The 25,056-nt window shown below is 40.0% G+C and overlaps 1 protein-coding gene across 1 annotated transcript in view; it reads right to left on the bottom strand.

The window, feature by feature from the left end:
- The window catches only part of si:ch211-286b4.4 (uncharacterized), a 64,993-nt gene that overhangs the window by 37,871 nt on the left and 2,066 nt on the right, over positions 1–25,056 (bottom strand). The window contains exons 3-16 of the mRNA XM_052039701.1: positions 24,652–24,798; positions 23,924–24,088; positions 22,193–22,344; positions 19,381–19,549; positions 17,269–17,377; positions 14,890–15,038; positions 13,457–13,582; positions 13,029–13,208; positions 11,861–12,085; positions 9,165–9,291; positions 7,222–7,421; positions 4,160–4,372; positions 2,149–2,294; positions 619–746 (exon numbers count right to left, since the gene is read on the bottom strand). Coding sequence (XP_051895661.1) covers positions 619–746; positions 2,149–2,294; positions 4,160–4,372; positions 7,222–7,421; positions 9,165–9,291; positions 11,861–12,085; positions 13,029–13,208; positions 13,457–13,582; positions 14,890–15,038; positions 17,269–17,377; positions 19,381–19,549; positions 22,193–22,344; positions 23,924–24,088; positions 24,652–24,798 — 2,236 coding nt within the window. The remainder of the gene's footprint in view (positions 1–618; positions 747–2,148; positions 2,295–4,159; positions 4,373–7,221; positions 7,422–9,164; positions 9,292–11,860; positions 12,086–13,028; positions 13,209–13,456; positions 13,583–14,889; positions 15,039–17,268; positions 17,378–19,380; positions 19,550–22,192; positions 22,345–23,923; positions 24,089–24,651; positions 24,799–25,056) is intronic.

The raw sequence follows: 25,056 nt of genomic DNA, 5'->3' as shown, positions 1-25,056 counted from the left end.
TGGAACGTGTTGCTGATTAATGAATGAGTCAAGCTCCTGCTCCATCCTCTGCAAATATTCAGGTCAGGCAGCATTTGTGGGAGAAATCTTGAGATGCTGAAGAAGCAAGAAGTGGAATAGGATATGAAAGGGAAGGTCTGATGTAGGGCAGAAAGCAGAAGAGATTGAATAACAAAAGGAGTGTTGGTGCAAGGAGAAAGAGGGTGGTAATGTGACCAATAATGGGGCATGAGATCTGCCTTCAGGAGGTGCACATAAGAGAAGCAGAATGATTATTAGAAATGAGAAAGGAAAATTTGTGGCTGTGGTAAATCTGAAATAGAAACAAGAGTTGCTGATTATCTGAAATTGTTAAACTCAATATTGACTTTGGAAAGTTGTGATGTACTGAATGAAAAGATGCAGTGAACTCACTTCAAACTTCAATGGAACTGGGTCAGAGGTCAAGAACAGAGAGGTTAGGATGGCAGGGAGAATTAAAGTGACAGATGTTTGTAAGGTAGGAATCAGGCTAACGGATTGAACAGTCAATAGTAAATGACAATTATAAAGTTGCCGAATGCGCGTTATTTGCGAGTATCTTTCTCCCGAGGTGCTGCTAGTGTCTGCGTGACTAACATTCCCAGTTCCACGTCCAGCTTTCCCCCACTTTCTCCACACACTGGAGTGCAGTTATAGTGCTCAGGGACAACACATCTTCTCGATGATGCCAGTCGTGCCTCATTGGTGCTGCAACAATCAACCACCTGGGGAGAGACAGTGTGCAATCCAGATCAAAAACTGAAGTAAACAATTGCAGAACCACATGTAAAAGCACCAAGACCAGAACATAGTAGATCCTCCACACAAACATTAATTTCTTAATAGCACCTGCCTCTATCAGCATTAATATCAACTCTGCTTTTCCATCAAGTCTCTCATTTCAATTGACTCAGGAATGAATGATGCACTGAATAGGAAAGTACAAATCTGAGAATAAATAACTTTAAACAATGTGCAAGTTTTATTATACCGCATCTGGTTTACTCATCTAAGCAGCTGGTTTGTGGATTCTTGAGTCTCTTATTTTGCCCTTGTTGCTTTAGAACATTCTTCCTTTTTAGAGAACTGCACAACATTAAAAACAAGTGTCTGAAACTTCAATGAACTGGAAAATACTTTTGAACTTGCTTTCAGCTGAGATAATTTTCTTTTTAAGAAGTGTTCAATGAAGAAATAGCTAAAAAATATTGCTTTAATGAACTCATAGCAAAATGAGCATAGAAAAAGAATTAATAACAAAAGTTAAAAAAATGACATTGTGGTAAATCAGAATGAATGGGAGAATGGAGAAAAAGAGCATTGTTCAGAAGAGCTTTGTATGGTGATTAATGTTTTTTGGCATTTATTTGCAAAAGGATTAATGTCCTTGAAGCTATGATATTAATAATCACTGCAATCTTCATGTTCATTTGGACTTCGGTATTTACAAAACTGAATGCCCCGATGAGGGAGATCTCTCCTTGATAAGATTAAGTGCTATGAGCTGCAGTCAATCATAACCAACCAACTAAAAGTAGTGACTAAAATTTATGGAGAAAATTGTACTTGTTGTTACATTGGCTCAACATCAGCATCTGGTACAAACTTGGAAAGTGTTGGATGCAGGTTCAATAGTAACTTTCAAGAAGAAATTGGATAAATAGTTGAAAAGGAATAATTTGCAGGGCTACTGGAAATAATCACAGGAGCAAGGATAATTAAAAAGAGCTGCCAATGGCATGGTGAGCTGAATAGCATTCTTCTGAGTGCACCCCCAGAATTCAAGCATTGAATTTGGTGCACCCTGCACAATATTTGGTGCACTGAAACTGACTGAGACCTCTGCATCTGAAATCCTGAGGTGCTCCTCGTCTGTGATGCCTTAATATTGGAAGTACACCATAAAATCTATCCCACGCATGATATGGGCACTACAATTGCAAAATCTACCCAAGTGAAAACAGGGAACTGAATCAATAGATGATGTGAGAATTTCAGCTTGTAGCTCTGTATCTGATGGCTGAACTTCAACACTGAACATAATTAGCCAACTTGAAGTTTAATTAGGATCTTCAAGAATGCAATAGCTAGCACATGTTAGTGCTGTCCTTAAGAACTTCCTCTTACCTCAGGGTGACAGTCCATGCCGCTGTTGCTGTTTGAGCTTTTCTGATCTGCCTCATTGTAGTAAACATAGTCAATCTTACAAATACATGACCCATCTGATTCCTGGAAAGCCCGATTCAAGCCATGGCACTTGCATGTTGTGGAGCCTGAAAGACAGAAGGATGGTTAACTAGTAACTTACGAACATTGCCAACATTCTAAAAATCTTTCACACCACCTTTAAATGTGTCTTTTTTTCCCCCTCAAAGTTGTCAATGTCATAAATTTTGGCATAAATTCTCCAAAGCATTGTTATTGGTTCCCTAAAGAAAACAACAATGAAATTAAGCCTATGTTTACATTGTAAGTCTAGGGTCTGTGCTGAATTAAACTGAGCATGCAAATCTGAGCCAGCCACTTATTTTAGTGTGGAATGAAATAGATCTGGATTCCCTCTTGGGGCAATGTTTCCAAGAAGTCTAGCTCCACTTCAGCCCTGATCCAAATATCACTGAATGACTATTTTTAATTTAATTCATTTTTGGGACCTGATCATCACTGCAAGGCCATCATTTATTGCCCCTGCCTAATTTGCCATGAGAAGGTGGAGAAATGAGCCACCTTCCTGAACCACTGCAGCCCCTAATGCAGGTTGGAGTGTAAACTAAGAGCATTGGTCAACCATGTTTAAAAAAGTATCCCATTAAAGATGTGCAAAACCATGTGGTCTCACTTTAAATATTAGTAAAGCAGAAAGTCATCTTCCAAACAAAATTCTAACTTTTGGCAGATATTCCACATGTTGGCAAGTGGAGCATGGAGACCAATTTATTTGGGAGACGAGAATACAAGGTTCTTGATGAGAATAGATTGGAATTAAGTCCGACTCCAGAGATTTAAGCAAAAATATCCAACCAACCCTCCCAGTGCAGGGAAGGCTGCATTTACAGGGGTGCCATGTTTTGGACAAGAGGGTAAATGGAAGCCTATTACATTCAGGTGGACGTAAAATATCCCATACATGATTTTGAAGAAATGCAGGGGAATCTCAGCACATACTCATCCTTCCATCAACATGACTAAGGTCAAATATCTGACCCTTATCACATTATTTGCAAGGGATTGTTGTGTGCAATCTGGCTGCTACATTACAAAAATGATTACATTTCAAGAAGCATTTTGTTGGTTATAAAGTACTCTGGGAAATGCTAAAATGGTTGTGAAAAGCACTGCAAAAATACACCCTTCTTTCTCTTTTTGGAACTGTTTACATCTATCTCCATAAATGACAACGTTAAGACTTGTTGAAGTATCTTAACAACCACATCATCTCTGCTTTTTCCCTCAAGAAATGTCATTGAATATTCTGCACCCGATGCAAGGGTCTGAAATGGAACTTTTCCCAAATGCTTCCTAATGATGAAAGGACAAATTTTCTTAGACAACCCCAGGACTCCTTTCCGTGATGTTATAAAGAAAGGAACACTCAAAATGCATTGCTCCTGTGCAGGCCTGCTATCAGCAAAAATTGAATTGTGGCTCATGGTCATCCAATGGACAGATCCGCTGGTGGAGCCTGGTGCTGGCAGATGGGTCAGGACAAGGGGATACAACCACATGCCTTTAGGCTGCATATTGTACCTTGGCCATTAGGACCTGGTCAATAGATTGTCAATTTGGATTGTAAATACCACCAAGCTTTCTCTTTAATCCACCGCAAGACTCTTGCCCACTCTCCAACCACAGCACCATGTTTTCTGGACACCTAGATCCCAGGGCACCTGAAAAATGAGGTTGCACAACAGGCTCCATTTTCTGAGGAAAACTCCAAGAAGGTATGGGCTTTCCAAAAGGGAATGAGGCTGAGTGATTTGGGATCTTCAGCCCATGTTCCTGATTTTGCACACAGGAAACCAGGATCAAGGGTCAGAAAAACAAAATTGATCTTTAAATGTTCTTTCCATCAAATCTTTTACATTTGCCTTTATATTACTGGACATTTTTCATTTCATTTGCCCCACTCATTTCTCACCTAGTCCTGAGTAGGAAGTGCTTCCGCATTGAAAACAAGCTCTTTGTGCGTATAGATGATTGAATGTGTTTTCAGGACATGGGTAGCATTCACGGAGATGCTTCGCACAGCTGGTGTTTCTGTATGTTCCTGGGGGGCAAGGTACCGGCAATGTGGTCTTCTCAGCACAATAGTAGCCCAGTGGACAGGGATGCGACAAGTAGCTTGCAGAACCTGGGAGAAAGTAAATGGAGTGAAAAAGTGACAAAGAGAAAATTAGAGCTGTGCATTATGGAACTGGTCATGGCAGTTGACATTCAAGCAAATAGTGTTGTTTTTATTTATAATACATCCTTTTAGATATAACTTAGTAATAATGATTTTTAAACCACTGTAGTTTCATCAACCTCAGTTGGAGGTTGATCCAACGTGTGCAGAATCACAGACAGTGGCCCAGGTCATACTTGATCTGATCTGCATTCTGCACTCACTACCCACCATGTCCCTACTCCCCCTCCCAATCCCGTATCTCAGGATGCTTGTTCTCCATTACTAGACTCAGATGCAAGTAGAGCCAGCATCTGACCTCAAGCACATCTCTACTTATGCATTTCAGTGTGTAGAAATTGCCAGTACAAGATGAGTTTAGACCAATTACTAATCTTGCATTTCAGCTGCAGGCAGAGAGAGAAAGTGTCTTTTTCACTCATGTATTAAATGACATTTCATGTGCTCTTGGTGTATTGAACACAGATATTTCTGCAAGCATGAGGAGTTTATTTGGGAGCTGTGACTGTTAAAGTACATGAAAATACTCCAGGGTGCAGCAAGGAAACAAGCCACTGGGGTTTAGACAGTCCATATCATTATTACCCCACCACCAGAGCAATTGTTCAACATCACCAAAGCGTTAGACTCCATTAATCAGGAGGGGCCATGGGAACACATTCCAGAAATTCACCTGTTCACAGAAATACATCTTCATCATATGCTTGCAAGCTTTGATATTAACCAACGGGTCTACAAAAGAACCATTTCAATGAAGACCTGTGTTAAACTAGGCTGTGTTATTGCTCCCTACATTTCTCTCAGGTTTTTCTTACTGCAATGTTGCATTTCTACTCCAACAAATCTCCTGTGGGATTGGAGCTAATCCTCAGAACTATTGGAAAGCTGTTCAAACTATGGCAACTACACTACAGAACCAAGTTTGCCAAACCTCAGTAGCTGAGCTGCAGTATGCAGAAGGTGCGACTGATTGCACATGCTCAGAGGCTGAGCATCAAGCCATCATAGCCAATTCCACTGAAGCATAAAGGAAGGGTGGGGCCCTGCACTCAACACGTGCAGCAGACCTGCCCCCACTGTACTGCTCTCCAACAATAAAACTTCATGGCAAGACATGAAAAACATGGATCGCTTCTCACATTTTGGGAGTCAACTCTTGGTGAGGGCAGACATCGATGATGAAGTTTACCGCCACTTTCAATGCGCCAATTCAGACTTGATCAAAAGGATATTTGAAGAGCAAGGCTTCAGACCTGGCACAAAACTTGTGGTCTACTGGAAATCAATAATCCCTGCCCTCTTGCATGCTTCTGAGGCCTGGATTACCGTCAGCAGGCACCTTGAGGTACTGAAAAAATACCACCAATGCTGTCCACAAAATGCTCCAAATTCACTACATTAACCAATTGGTATTGGTATTGGTTTATTATTGTCACTTGTACCGAGGTACAGTGAAAAACTTGTCCTACAAACCGATCTTACAGGTCAATTCATTACACAGTGCAGTTACATTAAGTTAGTACAGAGTGCATTGATGTAGTACAGGTAAAAACAATAACAGTACAGAGTAAAGTGTCACAACTACAGAGAAAGTGCAGTGCAATAAGGTGCAAGGTCACAACAAGGTAGATCGTGAGGTCATAAGGTCATAGGTCATAGTCCAGCTCATTGTATAAGGGAACTGTTCAATAGTCTTATCACTGTGGGGTAGAAGCTGTCCTTAAGTCTGGTGGTACGCGCCTTCAGGCTCCTGTATCTTCTACCTGATGGAAGAGGAGAGAAGAGAGAATGTCCCGGGTGGGTGGGGTATTTGATTATGCTGGCTGCTACACCAAGACAATGAGAGGTAAAGACAGAGTCCAAGGAGGGGAGACTGGTGTCCGTAATGCACTGGGCTGTGTCCACAACTCTCTGCAGCTTCTTGCGGTCTTGGGCAGAGCAGTTGCCATACCAAGCTGTGATACATTCTGATAGGATGCTTTCTATGGTGCATCGGTGAAAGCTAATGAGAGTCAAAGGGGACCAGGTCCGTTCCCAGACTAACATTTCAAGTATTGAGCTCTAGTTACTCAGTCAGCTACGTTAGGCAGCCCATGCCTTTCACATGCCTAACACCAGACTCCCAAAACAGGCACTCTACTGGAGCTCCGTCATGGGAAAAGATTACCAGACAGACAGGAGAAAAGATTCAAGGATGTGCTCAAAGTCTGTTTGAAGGTAAGTGACATCTGGGAATCTCTGACTCAAGACCACTCAAAACAGAGAAGGAGAATTTGGGATTATTTTGAGAACCAAGGCCATGTATCAAGAGCCACACAGAGGCTGTGCTTAAGCAGCAGAAAGAGCACACCTCCTCCTAAAATACTGCTCCATCTATGGAAACATCTGGGGTTTCCGCACCTTGAATGTTGATGGTTTGTGTCTCAAACACTATACCAAGGAAATGAATTCCACAGCCTCACAACTCCCTATTTGACAGTCACTGCTAAATAATTCAGACGTTGAAAATCTTTCCTCTCCAATCTGAAAGACATTTATTTTAAAACTACTTTTAAAATTTATGGTGGAAATATTTGTGATGTGCCTGCTTTATATATCGGTGGCTGTTCACAAGGCAAGGCAGATATGGTCAGATCTGTGATCTGCTACCAACCCAGACTAGAACTTCTGAATCACATATTTAATGGTTTAACCTTTGTTAAAGGAAAGGAACAAGTTGTTTATGCTGAAAAATATTCTAACTGAATCCCATATATATTGAATAAATTAACTAGAGTGGTTCTGGTCTGACATACCCTTTGGACAATGGTAACCTGCCGGACATGGTCTGCAATACAGTTCAGTAGTGGAGTCTCCCCGATAGGTTCCAGCCTCACAGATCAGACAAGCTTTCACCAGGTGATCCCTCAACCCTGTCACGTTGATTGGCATGTACCCTCCATAACAAGGCAGCATCGAAGAACTATTAGCAGGACAGAAATATGGGAACACACACCTGCAACAAGGAAGTAGTAAGCCCATGACAAAGTTAGAGTCATAGAGTCAGAGGTTTTAAATTGTTCTTATTGTCATAGATGTATCCTTTTTGAACACCCTGCTGCACTCAAGACTGCTATTAATCTGAAGCTAAGGATAGAAGTGCCTCGCTTATTGTGTAACTGTCACTTCAAACCACATCATTATGCTTGTTGTGACAGAATTAATTATGCATTACTGTGAGTGAGTGACAACGTATGAGACCATCTCAAATTGTTGAAGGGCATTTTTTTCACCTCATTCACACTGGTCTTAGTGAAGAGAACTCAAAATGGAGGGGGTCATGTAGCCTCGGTATCCCACGCATTAGCCCAATACTCTCACATCCCCACTGTCATAATCTCTAAAAAGCACAATGAATGTGCACAGCCTGCATTAACACTCTGCCCTTTAATGAGTTTATTATGAGTCACGTATTCAGCAATTACAAGGCACAATACAAATTAGTCTTTCTTTTCTATTCGTGTTTGGTGAATAATTGCAGAAATCAGAAACCACTTGATATCAGTAATAAGCATCCAATCTATGGGAGTTCTTTGAAGACGTAAGTAGGAGAGTAGATCAGAGCGAACTGGTGGATATGATGTGGTTAGATTTTCACAATGTCTTTGATAACGTCCCACACAACAGGTTGGTCAATGAAGCTAGAGAACATGGAATAACAAAATGGCATGGATTGAGAATTGGTATCTAACTGAAAGCAAAGCATGGGAGTAAACAATCTTAGGTTGGCAGATTGCACTTAGGTAGGTGCTTAGAACCAAGATATTTACAATCTATATCAATGATTTGGCTGAGGGGACAAACTTTCATATTCCCAAGTTTGCTGATGATACAAAACTAGGCAGAATAGTCAAAAATAAGGATACAAAAAGGCTTTGAGACGATATAGAGTGAGTGGGTGAGAGCATGGTAAATGGAATATGGAAAAATAGGTTATTCATTTCAATGCAGAAGAGGATTATTTTTTTAAAATGTGACATATTGGGAAATGTTGATGGACAAAGGGTCACAGTGTCATTGAACAGAAATCACTGAAAGCCATCATGGACATCCAGAACCAGATTGAGGGATTGTGAAGTTAGCAGTACAAGGACTGAGAAGGAAGTAGGAATGAGAGCTGAAGAACTGACAACAGACATTTCAGGCACTGGAAATGAAAAAGAAAGGGAAAGAAGAATAGATCAAGAGAGGGGGAGAAAAAGGGACAGGAATGAAAAATAAACAAACCCGGCAGGGTTAGAAACTCCAACATATACAACATATATATGTGAAATTGCAAATCTGCAAAAAATGAATTTTCAGTTCCATGAATATTGTTTGGCAATAACTAAAAATTGTATAGTTAAACATGGTTCTTAGATTGAAATGGGCAAAAGTAAACAGTCTTTGGTGAAATATACTGTGCAAATGCAAGTGCTTCATTCCAATGCATTTTAATGTTGCAGCAGAGAGCAAGATGTTACTTTTGTCAAGTAAAGATTGGAATGAAAGGAGTCAAAGCAAATCCTGTATATTTGATAAATCACAAACTTGCCCTCGTTTGAAATAGCCTTAGGGTTAGGCTTACGATTAGGGTTAGGCACTATCGCTGTATAAATAATAGTGCTATAGAATGGCTAAGTACCATTGTCCTCAATTTTAGTTTGACAAGAAAATTTGACTGACGTAAATGTAAGAATAATAATTGATTGATACGTACAATTGGTCTGGAGTATTGTACGTGTGGGATCCAAGTGGACAGAAATAACCACTGGGGCACATGGTTGCGACCCCTGTCATGGCACTGCAATAGGACCCTGCTCTGCACAAAACCTCACTTACTGAACCTGCAACAAGAAACCACAACAGTTACAGTCATTGTTTTGAAATATAGTTACAGTTCTAAATAAAAACAACTAGTTCAGGTGACCCCCATGTTACGGCCGTTTGGGAACAGAAATTCGAAACAATCACTACTCACATATTTGAGGTATGCAATAAAATACACTCTTGTAGAATTTATGTGGAAAAAAGGTAAATAAATAAACACAAAATATATCTATTCAACTCGTGCTTGTTGATGCATGCATAGATGACATGGCTTCGTGTTATGGAAAATCGTGTTACAGCCCTTTTACTAGGAACACAACCCCTCCATAATACAGGGGTTGCCTGTACTAATATTGTACTATTCTGAGGTCAAAGCATTTCAAAACAATTTTGCATGGGACTACACTCGGGCAAAGCTCAAGAAGCGACAAGATGATCATAGAGCCGGAGGATCCAAGAGTGGAATGATAAAAGCAGTGGAAGAAACTTCTCATCATTTGCCCATTCACTCTTTAAGAAACCAGTCGCACCATGGTTGAGGATGTCTTGAGTTTTTTTTGTAATTGGTAATTAGATAGTAATTTTGAGTATGACAAAGATCCTGAAATTCAAGCTCAACTTGGACAAAGGTAATTATTTCAAGAGAAAGGGGCAAATAGGGAAATGATGATCCCAACTCCATGCTTTAAGAAGACAGTATTCTATAACACACAGAAAATGTGGGTGAAGTGGCAGCAGACATCCAAGAGAGACACTGGTGAATCCTGAAGAGACTAAACTGCTACCATCCAAGGAAAACATTGGTCACACAAGCACCATAACTGAGGTTGAAGTGAGTGAGTGGACCTGTGACATGTTTAAATATCTCTTTGTATTAAATGTAAATAATGTTCTATCTTTTGGTTTAAATTGGGAGAGTGTATTTATTATTGACTGTTGAAAGTGACTGATTATAAGGCTGTTACCTCATTTACTACAGAGTCATGTTATCAAATGCTCTCTGGAGTATAGCAATTGCCGAGGTGGACCCTTGAAGTAACTAGGCTGTGCTGCTGCTCCTGAGTCTGCCAAATTCCTCTCTCAGAGGTTTCCACCAAGAACACAACACTATGAAAGGATCATTTTTCTTCATGTGAACTTCCAGCACAGGGCTTTGCATCTTCTCTAAGGTTTGGTCATGCACTTCATAATGGTCTTGAAATTGTTGCCTTTTGCCTTCTGATCACTACCGATGACACAATCATTTAAATTGCATTCTTATTGCTCTCATTTTTCTCAATGAAGTGTTGAGTGCCCCCAATGCTTGCTTTATACGTGTTTCCTTACAGTATGAATTCCTGTGAACTGCCATTGTCTTTACATGCTCAGCTTTGTCTGCCTTTCCAACCCACACCATCTGTTCTGCTTTGTTACAGTGAAAACAGAGCTGTTCTGAATGGACATAATTGAGTTGATTGGTTGCCATTGAGGATAACATGTTTTCCCACTAAGGTAGCCCCTTTGTGATCACTTGACTCAGATCTCAAAGATGAGATCACCATCACTGCATATATTGATCAACTCACAACACGAATATCTGCCTGCTGTAGTAAAGAGAATATCCTTGTATTTTTTTAATGCTATCTCCATGGGTGTAGCAATCTTGCACATCTTTTCAAATATGAACAATGTGCATTAATGAGATTAGCTTGAATATTCTTGATGGCAAAGTCACTCTCGTTATACACAATTTATAAATATGGCAAAGTTATCATGGCTTGATCAACTCTTTAATGCAACAATGGTCATTGATTGCTCCTCCTGACTTTGGTTGTGAGATAACCACAGAACCATACAGCACAAAACAGGCCCTTCGGCCCACCATGTTGTGCTGTCCATCAAACCACCCTCACACTATCTAACCCTTTCCTCCTGCATATCCCTCTATCTCACATTCCTCCAATATGCCTATCCAACAAACTATTGAACCTGTCCAATGTATCTAAAATCTAGGTTAAAATGTCTTTGTAAAATTGTAATGGCTTCATTGAACTGGACATCATCTGTACTGCATGGTCTGGGGAATTAACGTGTATCCCTTTCCATTAAATTCCCAGATATTTTCCTAATCATTATCACATTTTCCATTACTATTTAAATATTTTTGGTATGGAAGAAGAATTTCTAGCATTCCGAGTTGGTAGTTCATGCTTCCCATGTATTGGTGTATGCTCCGAGCCTCCTAATGTTGTGTTTGGCCTGCTTTTAACACAAGCTTCTCTTTGCTTGTCTCTGGATGTGCAGCACTTACTTGCAAAGCACCCAAACTCACACAGTCACTTTTTGTTTTGTGGCATTATCAACCCTGGTGTAGTGTCTGAGTTCTTCAACCAACCTTCTGGGTGAGGAACTGCACAGTCACACTGTGTGGATGCATCACCTCTCTGGTTCTTTAAGCCTCACCAGTCAACTTCTACATCAAAAGAGCAGTTGATTGCATGAATCTACACTCAATAAGGTAACAACCTAAAAAACCAGGGTCATCCTTTAACAGCAGATACCAAGTAGTACCATAGCTTCCATTTACAACTTTTACTTTAATCTTACCTTCAGGGCACTCATATCCAGCTCGACAAGGTACTCCATTGATGCTTGGTTCACCAGTTTGTCTTGGATCAGGACAGTAGTAACCCGGTGGGCATGGTTGACAGTCCTTGTAAAAGGCGTTTCCGGTCTTGTTTCCCACTGTTCCACCAGGACAGGGCATGTGGCCCCCTTTCCCAGGGCACCAATACCCCAGCGGGCATTTGTAATTTTCATAGGTGGTTAGTCCTGATAATAGACACATTAATTATTGCAGTACACTCTCATTTTGAAATGCCATATACAAGAAAACTCCAATAATCAATGATCCGACCATCAGAAATCCTGATGGTTCAGCATCCAGCTCACCAGGTGATGTCTGCCACACTTTCTTCCCACTCACCGGGACCCTGGTTCTCATGCTCCCTCTTCACTCACCAGGGCTGCAGCTCCCTCCCCTCTCACCGGGGATATCATTCCCACACTCCCTTCAAGTGACTTAGTTCACTGCAATATTTATAATACTATGCACCTTCTTTAAAAAAGTGCGTTGGGGTATTAATATAAATAACATCCAATACTCCAGAAGATCTACCAGTCCTGCACTATCAAAATCCCAACCATACCAGATCATTGGTTTTACTGTAATCTACCACATTATTTAAATAGTCAATGATATGGAAGAAAATTGTAGATATCGATGAATACAAACGAACACTATTCCTGTGGGTAACTTTAGTGAATTTAAGGTGAGGCAAATAAATGTTTTGGTGCAGGATCTGAATTACTATGAGGCTTCTAAAATAAATGAGTGATGTGTTCATAGGGACTTGCATTCTCAATCTCCATTAATAAATCTTGTGGTCCCAAGGTCCATATTCACAAGTGAGTCCAGTTTCCAGTGTTCAGGCAGTTTAAGAATATGGCCATGGTGCCAAGTAACTGAAAAATATTGAATGAAGTTTTAGGTGCATCTACATATATAGACATAACGCCTTCTAGCTTGCACCTTTGCGTATAAATTTAAAATTGCAGGTAGTTAGCCTTTTATTTGAATCTCAAGAATAGAAAAGCAGTAAGGAGAATTTTAAACATTGTTTTTGAGAAACTTTTTAAGGTGCCAAGCTTCACCAAATGGATTGCTAGGCATTTTTATTTAAAAGTATTGCTTTATTGTATAAGCCAGAAATACCTGTTTCATTGCAGAGGTATCCTGGAGGGCAGGTCTGGCACACTGCCTGACTGGCTGCTCCACTGACATTGGAATACGTGTGGACCGGGCACTTCTTGGGTCCACCAGGAAACACATATGGGGCCTGGATAACTCCGTCACAGAAATAACCAGCAGGACAGCGATAAAGAACGGGATCACCTGGGTTCAGGCAGACATTTACTGTAACACACTACAGAAGAGACTTGAAACATTTTCTGTCAAATTATCGATGTTAGTAAAAATGTTTACAGATACTGTTTAAATTTTGAACTCAGTCTTTGAAGAGCAGGAGAAAAAATATTTGTACTGCAATTTTTAAAAGGCAAAATCTCATATTGCTTTCAACCTTCTAATCAGTTCAGGTGAACCCAAAACAAAAGTATTTTGACAGTAAACTAATCCAATACCTTCCTTGCACCAATATCCAGGTGGGCACGGCTGACAGTCCTCTTGCTGTCTGCCACCAGGCAGTAATCTAATTGTATTCTCTGGGCAGGGTTTGGTTACTTCAGTCCCCTCAGGACAAAAGAAACCTGAAGGAGGATTCCAGAGGATTACTTTCACATTGGAATGGAAACAATTCACATTTCCTCAACTAATTTAACAAGACTTTTTCCTCAAAACTACTCAGTGGTGTTTCTCCCATTTCTCTGCTGTAACTTTGCTAGAACATCTGCAAAAATAGCAGGAAATGGTTTAAAAGCTATCCACAGCTTTTATATGAGGTTTCTGCAGCTCTTTCATTTAAGTTACAGAGGATGACCATGAAAGAACTGAACTACTCAGTTACTTTAAAAATAGAATTCACATTTTCATTGTTAAATTGAGTGGATTTTTAGAATTTTGAAGTCATAGCTTTGGTCATTTAAGTGCAGCACTTCTTGAATGATGAAAAAAAAATCAATGGATAAAAATTGCTTACGTTATTGTGTGTTAGATTTTGTTACAATACAGTCTGATTTGACTAGTTATCAATCAATCACTTATTCTGACATCAAGCTCCCGCATTCCCACATTAACAAAAGTTAGGATGAACGAAGGATTAGTGTAAATGAGCTGTTGATGGCCGGTATGGACTTGATGGGCCAAAGGGCCCATTTCCATGCTGCAACTGTCTACGACGCTATGACTTTTACTGAGCGTTAACATCGTGATACATTTCTAAAGGGTTCATTCTCACAGAATGTCACCTTAATCGTTCCTGGCAACAAGCTTCCTCTGGCTCCACACTGCATCAATATCTCGAAGGTGGACTGCAATAATTTAATAGTTCTGTCTAGATAACTGTTTAATAATACAGATGGCACTGAACACATTAAGTATTAGATCTCTTAAAATCTCATACTGATTTCATTAATTACAGAACCCATTTTGAGAAGGAACAAATCCTAAATGGTTCTGGAGTAGGAACCTGAGGGGCAACTTTTTTCACCCAGACGGTGATGAATGCTAGATGGAATGAGCTGCCAGAGGACGTGGTTGAGGCAGGTACATTAACAACATTTAAAAGGAAATTGGACAGGTACATGGATAGGAAATATTCAGAGGGATATGGGCCAAATGCCGGCAAGTGGAACTAGCTTAGATGGGAATCTTGGTCGGCATGGATCAGTTCATCCAAAGGGCCTGTTTCCTTGCTGAATGACCCTATGACTATTTCTCAAGAATTTTCCAAATTGTGAAATGTGACTTAGACTAATAACAGAATTAGTAACAATCCCAAAGAGCACAAAGAAACATGGACAAAAAAGAAACTGCTTTATTCATTTAACAGAAACACGGACACATGAAAACAAGAATTAAATTGGTTAATAAACTGAAAATGAGTTTGATATCATACCTGCAGGACACGGTCCAGCACACGCCTGGCCCCACTTACATTGATTATGGTCAGTTGAGGCATTAGGGAGAATTCCCTGAGGGGTAAAATTAAAACTGCCAGCAAGGCAGAAGTAGCCAGCAGCACAATTTCCTTGAATCCTTCCCTCACTGTAAAGAGGCACAAGTTTCAAATTGATGCAAATGCACAAAAACAGTGATTATAATATTCATTATCCGGAGCAAAAACACGTCTGGAGTTTGTAGTGACTTGCAGATACAATAATGGGATAATCGCTGTGCAATAATTTTCTGCCCAAATAATAACCTCCAAGTACCTCTGACAAAGTTTCTGCGGTCTGAAATGTCGACTCTCTCTTCCCGCAGATGCGACCAGACCTGCTGAGTATTTCCAGCATTTTCTGTTTTTTTAAATTTATATTTAAGAAGAAATTCTTTATCTATTGAAGATTATCGTTCAACACGACTCTCCAAACAAGACAATGGAGATAAATGCACTTGGATTATTTAGGTGGCAGCCAGATTCTAAGATAGGAGACTTAACACATTAGAAGGGTGATCTATAGTAGACTGAATGGTCTTTCTTAAATCTCAACTTTGGTTTGACATTCTGGTCCAGTATAGAATATAAAATATTGTTGAACAAAGAGGAATTTATGCAAATTTTAAACAAAAGTAACAAGACTAATTTCTGATAGTTGATGTTGTAGTGACATTTATCCTCTTGGATTTATGAATTGGACCACTGGTGTAGCTTGTGGATTATTAAGCGTATACAATCTTTATGGAATACAAATCATCTGTTTCAATGGTATTTCAATACAATGACTGGATAATAATTGTAGACAAGTGCAGTGTACATACTCTTCAATGTGGTTACACTTAAAATATAGCAGAGATTGTCAAAACATTTGAACGTGTAGCAATTATGGTTCTAAAGGACAGATCCATACTAAAGTTGGAGATGAAAACAATATTGAAACCTAATGAATGGAAAATGCTGGAAATGTACATTAGGACAGCTAGCCTCTGAAAAGATAAATATGTCGAACAGAATCACTTACTGGAAGGTTATTTTGTCCCATGAAGGCTTCCTCCAAATCATTAACTAAATGCTGATTGAACTGAATTCTATTTTGTCCTCATTAGAAAGCCATTTAAAGAACTGGTATGCAACTCTATTTGATCCTATGCCAATATTAGCCATGAGTTGTGTGCTCCATTAGGACACCCTGCAGAGAGCCTCTGGACTAGACATTCTTTTACACAATTACAATAGACAACGCTGAAAATTAACTTTACCTTGAGTAGATCAGCGCATTCATTTCTAGGTATCTTAGCACCAGTTAGGAAATTTCTCTCCTCATTTTTCAATGGATTTTTGATTTGCAACCTCACCGCTCCAAAAAAACTTCAGTTTTTGTTCGCTCACTGAACAACTGGGTGGAACTAACTCCAATTCTTCACTACTTAATGGGCTCCTGCAACCATAGAGCCTCATACATTCCCTGACTGCTTTGCCCATGAAGACCAGGGTCGGGGCACAGACAGTCTCTACCTAAACCTCAGTATCACTCCAGGATGCTGCTTCTGTGACACTAGAGAGGTTGGCAAACTCCATACTCAGGGACAAGGAATTTAATTTATCATTTCTTTAGGTCATAGGAGCAGGCATGAGAATTTGCCTGCCCATGGAACCCAAGATGATGACGACAACAGAATCAACTCATTTTTACAGAGACCTCCACAGCTACCTCCAGCCAGGAGCACCTGGCTGTAGCCCTAAAGGGTCTCCATGTATAAAGAACGTATCTCCTTTGGGCATTGCCCAAACCTGTCCAGGTCCCTCTGACCTCCTCAAAGCACTGTCCCACCCTCTCTCATCATTGCATCATCCATTCATTCAGTAGTAACAATTGCCCGTGGCTGGGAGAGTGTTCTTGTGTTTTGGCACGTCTCTACAAAGATAACATCTGCTCATCTCATACCGACACTATGAGGACTTGCAACACATCAGTAGGGAATGCCATACTTAACTTTCAACAATACTGTTCTTTGAATCTTGCAACTGAAATTCTCATTCTTTATGAGACTTTCACTAAGAGCATCACATTGAGCTGCAACGCTGTTTTAACAATAGAATGGCATTGAGTACTTTCTACATTACCTCTGCTAAGGTTAGTGAATGGACATGCGAAGATCAAAATGGAAGTAAGTGAACAAATATTCATTGACTTGTTATGCCAACCTTCCCTACGTACTGAAAGCATGAAGCACTTGACCTTACTTATAACTGAATAGATATTTTTGATTAACTTTTAACCCCAGATGAGAATAGAAATGTAACAAACTCATGTCTGAACAGTAACAATTAGCTGACCTGCAGTATTTGCCAGTGGGACAAGGTAGGCATTGCTTTTCTTCCTTCAAACCTGACATTTCCTCCCAGGTGAATGTTCCACGATGACAAGGAATGGGAATCTGGGTACCTAAAAGAGGGAGTTGCAAACAGGAGTAAACAATAAGTGAACTAACAATGATTAAAACAGCCCCGTGCTTCAATCGCTTGTCTCGTTATATCCCTGAAGATGACAACCAAGGACAATTCTTTCTCAGTAATTTATGAGGACTTTGATTTGAAAAATGAATAATAATTGAAAATTAACAAACTGCAGATGCTGGAAATCTGAAATAAAAACTGACAATACTTGGCACGGTAGTGTAGCGTTTAGTGTAATGCAATTACAGCGCCAGCGACCCGGGTTCAATTCCGGCCACCGTCTGTAGGAATTTGTACATTCTCCCCGTGTCTGTGTGGGTTTCCTCCGGGTGCTCCAGCTTCCTCCCACGTTCCAAAGACGTATAGGTTGAGAAGTCATGGACATGCTATGTTGGAGCCGGAAGCGTGGCGACACTTGGGGGCTGCCCCTAGAACACTCTACGCAAAAGATATATTTCACTGTGCGTTTCAATGTACATGTGACTAATAAAGGTATCTTATCTTATCTCATCTAGACACTCAGTTTGCATCTCCGAAGAAAGAAACAGTTATGTTTCAGGTCAAAGATCCTTCATCAGAACTGGGAAGTGAGAAAGCACCCTCTCGGCAACTTGTAGCTAATGTGTTCTTATAAAGCACCAGTCAAACCTTCAGAGCACTTCAAAGAACCATAGCCAATGACAGTTTTGAAATGCAGCCACTGATTTTCTTCACCCAAGGAAACTGACAGTTAAATTACACAACACAATCCCATTAACAGCAGTGAAATAATGACCAACTAATCTGCTTTTTAAAACACTTTGACTGAGAAATAAATATTGGCTGAGATTTTAAAAGAATTCATTACTTTTCTTACAATAGTGCAATGTGATGTTTTATGATTACCTAAGGGAGCAGATGGGGCTATAGAACAACAGCTGATTCAGAAGACACCACCTTTGACAATGAAGCACTCTTGTAATCTGGATTGACAGTTCAGTGAAGTAAACGCTTTAATTCTGGAATGGAGTTTGAATCCTGAAATACCTTAAGGCAAAATTATCATCATCACCTACACAGCCATCATGTTCACTTGAAAGATCACGAGGCAACCCATATTCTGCAGCTTTTCTTTAATAGATTGGATCATGCTAAGGCTAATTTGTATGGGAAGCCACTGTCTAGCTGCAGTGTTCACATCAATGCTTTTTGGACCACTATGTTCATTCATTACATAGCCTAAGTATGCAAAGTGCCAGGGGTCAGATGCCAGTACACATGGTCTCCTGCTGCACGTCTGGATTTGGCACTGATAGCAGACATCCTGCAGGAGGCAAAAATGATGCATGGGTCGGGTCAAGGACAATATGGCTGATAATGCTGGTTCAGAACAGTGAGTCTACGCATCGTCCAATTGACGACAGGGACAGTGATGCAGGTAGTGGAGCTGCAGCCTGGATTTAATCCTGATCTCTGAAGCTGTCTGTGTGGAGCTTGCATGTGCTCCCTGTGATTGCTTGGGTTTCCCTTGAGTGCTCCAGTTTCCTCTCGCCTTTCAGAGACGTGTTGGTTGGTAGATTAATTGGCCACAGTAAACTGCCCTGAGTGTGGAGGCGAGTGGGAGAATCTGAATGAAGTTGTGTGGAGAATAGGTTCTCGTGAAATTAATGAGGGAATGGGATTGCTCTGTGAGCTGAGATATGCTCAATTGGCTGAAATGAACTCCTTCTCCAAGAAAACATTGTAGCATGAATCCCAAATATAAACTGTTGAACTGCCTGTCTGATGACTTGACATAGCCAAACCTGTTCATTGGTTATGCCCGCAAATGAGAAATGCTGGTACTTCAAATACTCAAACTGTATTTAAATTCAGGGATCATTACTAGGAGATACAAACAACTCTCAGAAGTCTTCATATTACAATTTTGTGAATGTGAAATGAATCACAACAAAACACACAATGGAAAAGTAAACTTAACACAAAAAATGCAATAATAATGGAATTGCTCACCTTCTGGGCAGTAAAAATGAGGTGGGCAGGGTTTGTGCTCTACTGTTGCAACTTTATCACAGTAAAAGCCTGCCTGACATGGGATGCACACACTGGAATGTGAATTTGGTTGATATTTTCCCACTGGACATGGGATCGGAGTCCCTGAACCTTTGGGGCAAAAGTGTCCCTGGACAAAAAATAGAAGACAAAATTGTACTTCACTATGTCTCAGATGTTTAATGTATTTGGAGAATCTGATAGCAAGAGGTAATCAAATATTGTTTTACAGAACTCAGTGGTTCCGGCAGATAACCTTTTACCAATGCATGATTTGTATGTGCAGAATAGGAGGAGATTATCAATCCAAGAGTAAAATTTGTTACTTATGCTGAGCATGTTACTTTTCGGTAATCATGATTATTTTACAAACTGAACTTATTGCACCAAAATGTTTAATTGGCCAGTGAATAGCAATAGAAAAGACGGCCACAAAATAAAGAGAGTAATTTCATAAGCAATGCAACTGGTTTTATGAAAGAAAATTACTAACATAAAATGACTTCAGTGGAATAATACTGAATCCTAGCTGTGATAACGTACAAACCAGAAACAGGACTAGGTCATTCGACCCTTCAAATTGCTCCACTATTTAATAAGTGCATGGCTGATCTGACAGTTACAAGAATCTATCTAGCTCTGCATTAAAAATATTCAAACAATTGCTTTTACAGACATTTGAGAAAGGGAATGTCAAAGATTCACAATCATCAGAGAAAAAAAATCTCATCTATGTCTTCAATAGGTGTTTTTTTTATTTTAAACAATGACCCCCAGCTCTGGATTCTCACACAGGAGGGAAGATCCTCTCTACATCCACCTTGTCAACACAGCTCAGGATTTTAAGTGTCTCAGTCAAATCACTTCTCACTCTTCTAAACTCCAGCAGGTGCAAGCTTAGCCTTTCCAATCTTTCCTCATAAAAAAAATGCACCCATTCCCAATATTGGCCTCGTAAACAGCCTCTGCTCTGAACTGCTTCCAATGCATTGATACCCTTCCTTAAATAGGGAGACCAAAATCATGCATGTGACTGCAGATGTGGTCTATCCAATGCACTATATCATTGAACCATAACATTATATTTGTATTCAGTTCCCCTGCAGTGAATGATAACATTCTGTTTGTTTTCTTAATTACTTGCTGTACCTGCAAATGAGCTTTTCTGCAAATAATGGACATGGACACTCAGATTTCTCTGCACTTCTTCATCATTTAGAAAACATGTTTCTTATTTATTTTTCCTGCCAAAAGGAAGAATTTCACTTATTGAGAAAGTAAGGAGGCATGGGATCCAAGGGGACATTGCAGTGTGGATCCAGAACTGGCTGGCCCACAGAAGGCAAAGAGTGGTTGTTGAAGGGTCGTATTCTGCGTGGAGGTCGGTGACCAGTGATGTACCTCAGGGATCGGTACTAGGACCCTTGCTCTTTGTGATTTTTATAAACGACCTGGATGAGGAAGTGGAGGGGTGGGTTAGTAAATTTGCGGATGACACAAAGGTTGGTGGTGGTGTGGATAGTTTGGAGGGCTGTCAGAGGTTACAGAGGGACATAGATAGGATGCAAAGTTGGGCTGAGAAGTGGCAGATGCAGTTCAACTCAGATAAGTGTTCATTTTGGTAGGTCAAATATGATGGCAGAATATAGTATTAATGGTAGGACTCTTGGTAGTGTGGAGGATCAGAGGGATCTTGGGGTCCGAGTCCATAGGATGCTCAAAGTGGCTACGCAGGTTGACTCTGTGGTTAAGAAGGCATATGGTGTATTGTCTTTCATCAGTTGGGGAATTGAATTTAGGAGCTGAGAGGTATTGTTGCAGCTATATAGGTCCCTGGTCAGACCCCACTTGGAGTACTGTGCTCAGTTCTGGTCACCTCACTAGAGGAAAGATATGGAAGCCATAGGAAGGGTGCAGAGGAGATTTACAAGGATGCTGCCTGGAATGCGCAGCATGCCTTATGAAAGCAGATAGGGTCTTTTAAGAGACTGTTGGATAGGTACATGGAGCTGAGAAAAATAGAGGGCTATGGGTAAGCCCAGTAATTTCTAGGGTAGAGACATGTTCGGCATAGCTTTGTGGGCTGAAGGACCTGAATTGTGCTGTAGTTTTTCTATGTTCTATGTTCTACTCCATGTGCCAGATTATTGCCCACTCCCTTCATTTATCCATATGTGTTTGTACCCTCTGTCCTCTTCACAGCTTTCTTTCCTACCTGCCAGCTAACAACCACAATTTCAGTCATGAGAGCACAACCTAAAGATAAGGCACATTAGCTCACTTCAATGATTAAAAATGCAATAACATTTGAAAGCTGAGATGTTACACATTTTTACTAATTGTTACAAACACACCTTGAATACATTTTGTACTTTTATGGTTTTTTCAAAAAAAAATATAACTGCTACAAACCGTGCATTTCAAACAATCATGGCATTATATTGTACTTTTCACTTTTCCCACCATTGCAGGGGAGGGAATCTTCCTCACTCTGTTTTACTTATGAATCGTATCAACATGGTTATTAATAACCAAAACAATAGCCTTCATTATCTGACTATTCTATTCCAATGTACATTTAAAAGTTTGCATTCATAGCAAACTGTAGACAAAATTCATTTGAAGATACTCAGGTATCATAATTACTTCAACAGGGACTGACTCGTTGTCTTTTTTCTGATCAGTTTGGATAGTTAAATCACACACTGTAACGGGGCAGTGGTGACCGATTATGAGGCAACAACACTCTTTACTTTCAAGTATCAACACATACCTGTGGGCAGAAGAAACCATATGGAGTGACTGGGGTGTGATTGGCAGGACAGTAAAACCCAGAAGAGCATAGCCCACTGGGATGGCTCAGACCTTCCCTTGCACAGTAATAGCCAGAGTAGCATGGTGCGCAGGATTCTATTGAAGCTCCTCCTATTAGCAAAACATAATCAAGTTAATTTGAGTAGCACCAGCACAATCAAATCAGAATAGACCAGCTACCTTTTTTTTGTCCTATTTTTCCTCACATTAATAGATAAAGGTAATTGAAACATCTGTTCCAGATAAAGAACGTCAGTCTGTTATACATGTAACTACGTTAAAGGTACAGGACAATTAAAGAAGTGCACAGTAATACATGTTATATAGGTGAAAGATAGGTACAAGATAAAATTTTACCTTCACAGGTTAAAAGCCTTTACAATGACTATGTTCATTTTATACAGTCCATCAGCTGATCTTGTATCACTGCTTGATGCTAAAATGGTAGATTGAGGAAACCTCCAAACATGCTTTTCCTCAGCTGACATTCCAAAATTCTAGCCCTTTAACATTTTGACTGAGTGCTAGTCCTGGCTGACTGCTTCCATTGACACTACGTGAATACACAATTTCAAATCATTACAGAATAAGATCTGTTCTCTAATATTGGATTCTAGGATGTTTCTAACCAGCTGATCTGAATTCTAAAACATTGCAAAAACTTGAGTTGCAGCATTTATCATTACTGGGTCAACCAGAAGGATATACTGGTTCTCTGTACTGTAATCAGTAGTTATCATGTTAGCTCCAACTTGAAATCACAAAATTGGTATCTCCTGTTGTTTGGAAAGGTGACTGGTACCCATTTACTCACTAATAATATTTATTAGTGAGTAAATCAATTACTTGCAGACAGTACGTAATCATGGATAAGAATGTACTTAATCTCTGAGATGCTTTTTATGGATGCCTACTTTAATACAGACTTATGCTGACACACTTAATTCCATATGGAATGAAAGTTTAGATAGCTGGGTATATTCATTACAGGAGATAACTATGAAATGGGCTATTGATGGAGTTGGATTAGAAGAGAAAGGTAATAAAGATATACACTGTAAAGCATCAAAATGATATATCATTCGTTGCCTGATCTTCTTCTAAAATAAACTAACTTCAGTTCAATCCCAATATGTGTCATGCTGCTTCTCGTGTCTATTACCTGCTATGGTTATACATCTGATACAATTGACACGAACTCTTTTTAACTATCATGGCTTGAATGCTACTCCAGTTATACTAAATGTGAAGGGTGCAAAAATGTGGAATAACAGTTTGTGTTCCCAAATGAAAATGCCGGCTTAATCCTTCCCCTCATTCCTCTAGGAGGATAGTTATAAAATATTCATCTTCCTGTATTTTGGGAGGAAAATATCAGAAGATTTTGAAAGTAATCAGATCATGGGTTGCCAATGCTTTTGAACTAGAACCTCTTTGCCTGTTGAGAACCAGTGTACAAGTAGTGCAGATGACACATTCTTCCTTTTTGCTGGTCAAATCTCTTGCCAAATTCTGACATGTGACACTGGCTTGGTGGTTTCCAACCAAAAGCAGAGGGCCATTGAATTATTCCATCCCAGCTAATATGGATGTCACTTGCTGATTTAAAATCACTCAGGTTAGTTTGTTCTTTAAACTGCAGAATAATTGTGGAACAACCCAATACAACAAATTAACTCTCTTCGCTCACCAGTTGTATTCTTAAATGTTCCCACTGGGCATGGAATTGGTGCTTTGGTGCCTGTTGGACAATAATAACCCACAGCACAAGGACCATTCATTGGAAATACTGGATCAGTATGTGGTACGGGACCTTTTGCTCTTCCCTGGCAGTAGTATCCTCCCATGCATGGACCTATAATAGAAAGTGAAACTGCATTTAAAGCAACAGAATTGTCCAGCATAGAGACAGGCCCCTTCAGCTCACTGAGGCTGTGCCAACCATCAACCTCCATTTACACTCATCCTACATCAATCTTCTTTTATTTCTCCCACATTCCAATCAACATCTCCCCAGGTTCTACGACTCACTTATACACTAGGGGCAACTTATGGTGGCAAATTAACCTAACAACTTGCACACATTTAGAATGTGGGAGGAAACCACATAAACCAGTGTAAACTCCATTCAGGCAGCACCAGTCAGGGTTGAACCTGGGTTGTTGAAGCTGCAGGAAGACCGATGAGTTTTCATATGTTATTGATTACAGGGACCAGATTAATCCAGAAACTTGCATAACCAGGAAGCCTAAGAGGTGGACAAGGGTGAGTAGGAGTTCATAAAGATAATACTATTCCACCTGCTTAGGTCATTATTGATTCTTCATTTTTGCCCCAAATAGCATCATTTTCCATCTTGTATTGTCTTTTGGTATGGAAGATAACAAATATATTTTTATATCAGGAATAGGCACTCACCATCAGGCTCAGAGTTTGCCACACCTTGGCAGTATAAGCCAGCTGGACAGCTTACACATGCATCAGTGGAGGAGGCACCGTCCAATGTATTGTACGTCCCTTCTGGGCATGGCAATGGAACACTTGTTTTTGAGAAACAGTAGTAGCCTGAAAAAGCAAGGGGCCACAGACAAAAACTGCAACAATGGATTGGCTACAACTAAGTTATTTTTTTAAAAAAATGTTATTTCATATTGTGGAGAAAAGATGAGAAAGACTTTAGTGAGAAAAGAGAATCTTAGGTAACAAAATTGACACTTCAAAGCTTTCTCATTGACTGTAAAATGCATTGGATGTTCTTTGATTTACACAGCCTTCTGGAGAGGTTCGATATAAATACAAGGCCTTTTATTTGTTTCCCCATTA

This window comes from Pristis pectinata, chromosome 27, assembly GCF_009764475.1.
Source record: "Pristis pectinata isolate sPriPec2 chromosome 27, sPriPec2.1.pri, whole genome shotgun sequence".
Taxonomy (NCBI): Eukaryota; Metazoa; Chordata; class Chondrichthyes; order Rhinopristiformes; family Pristidae; genus Pristis; species Pristis pectinata.
Note: the sequence above shows the minus strand (reverse complement) of the source record. Positions and strands in the feature narration are given on the sequence as shown.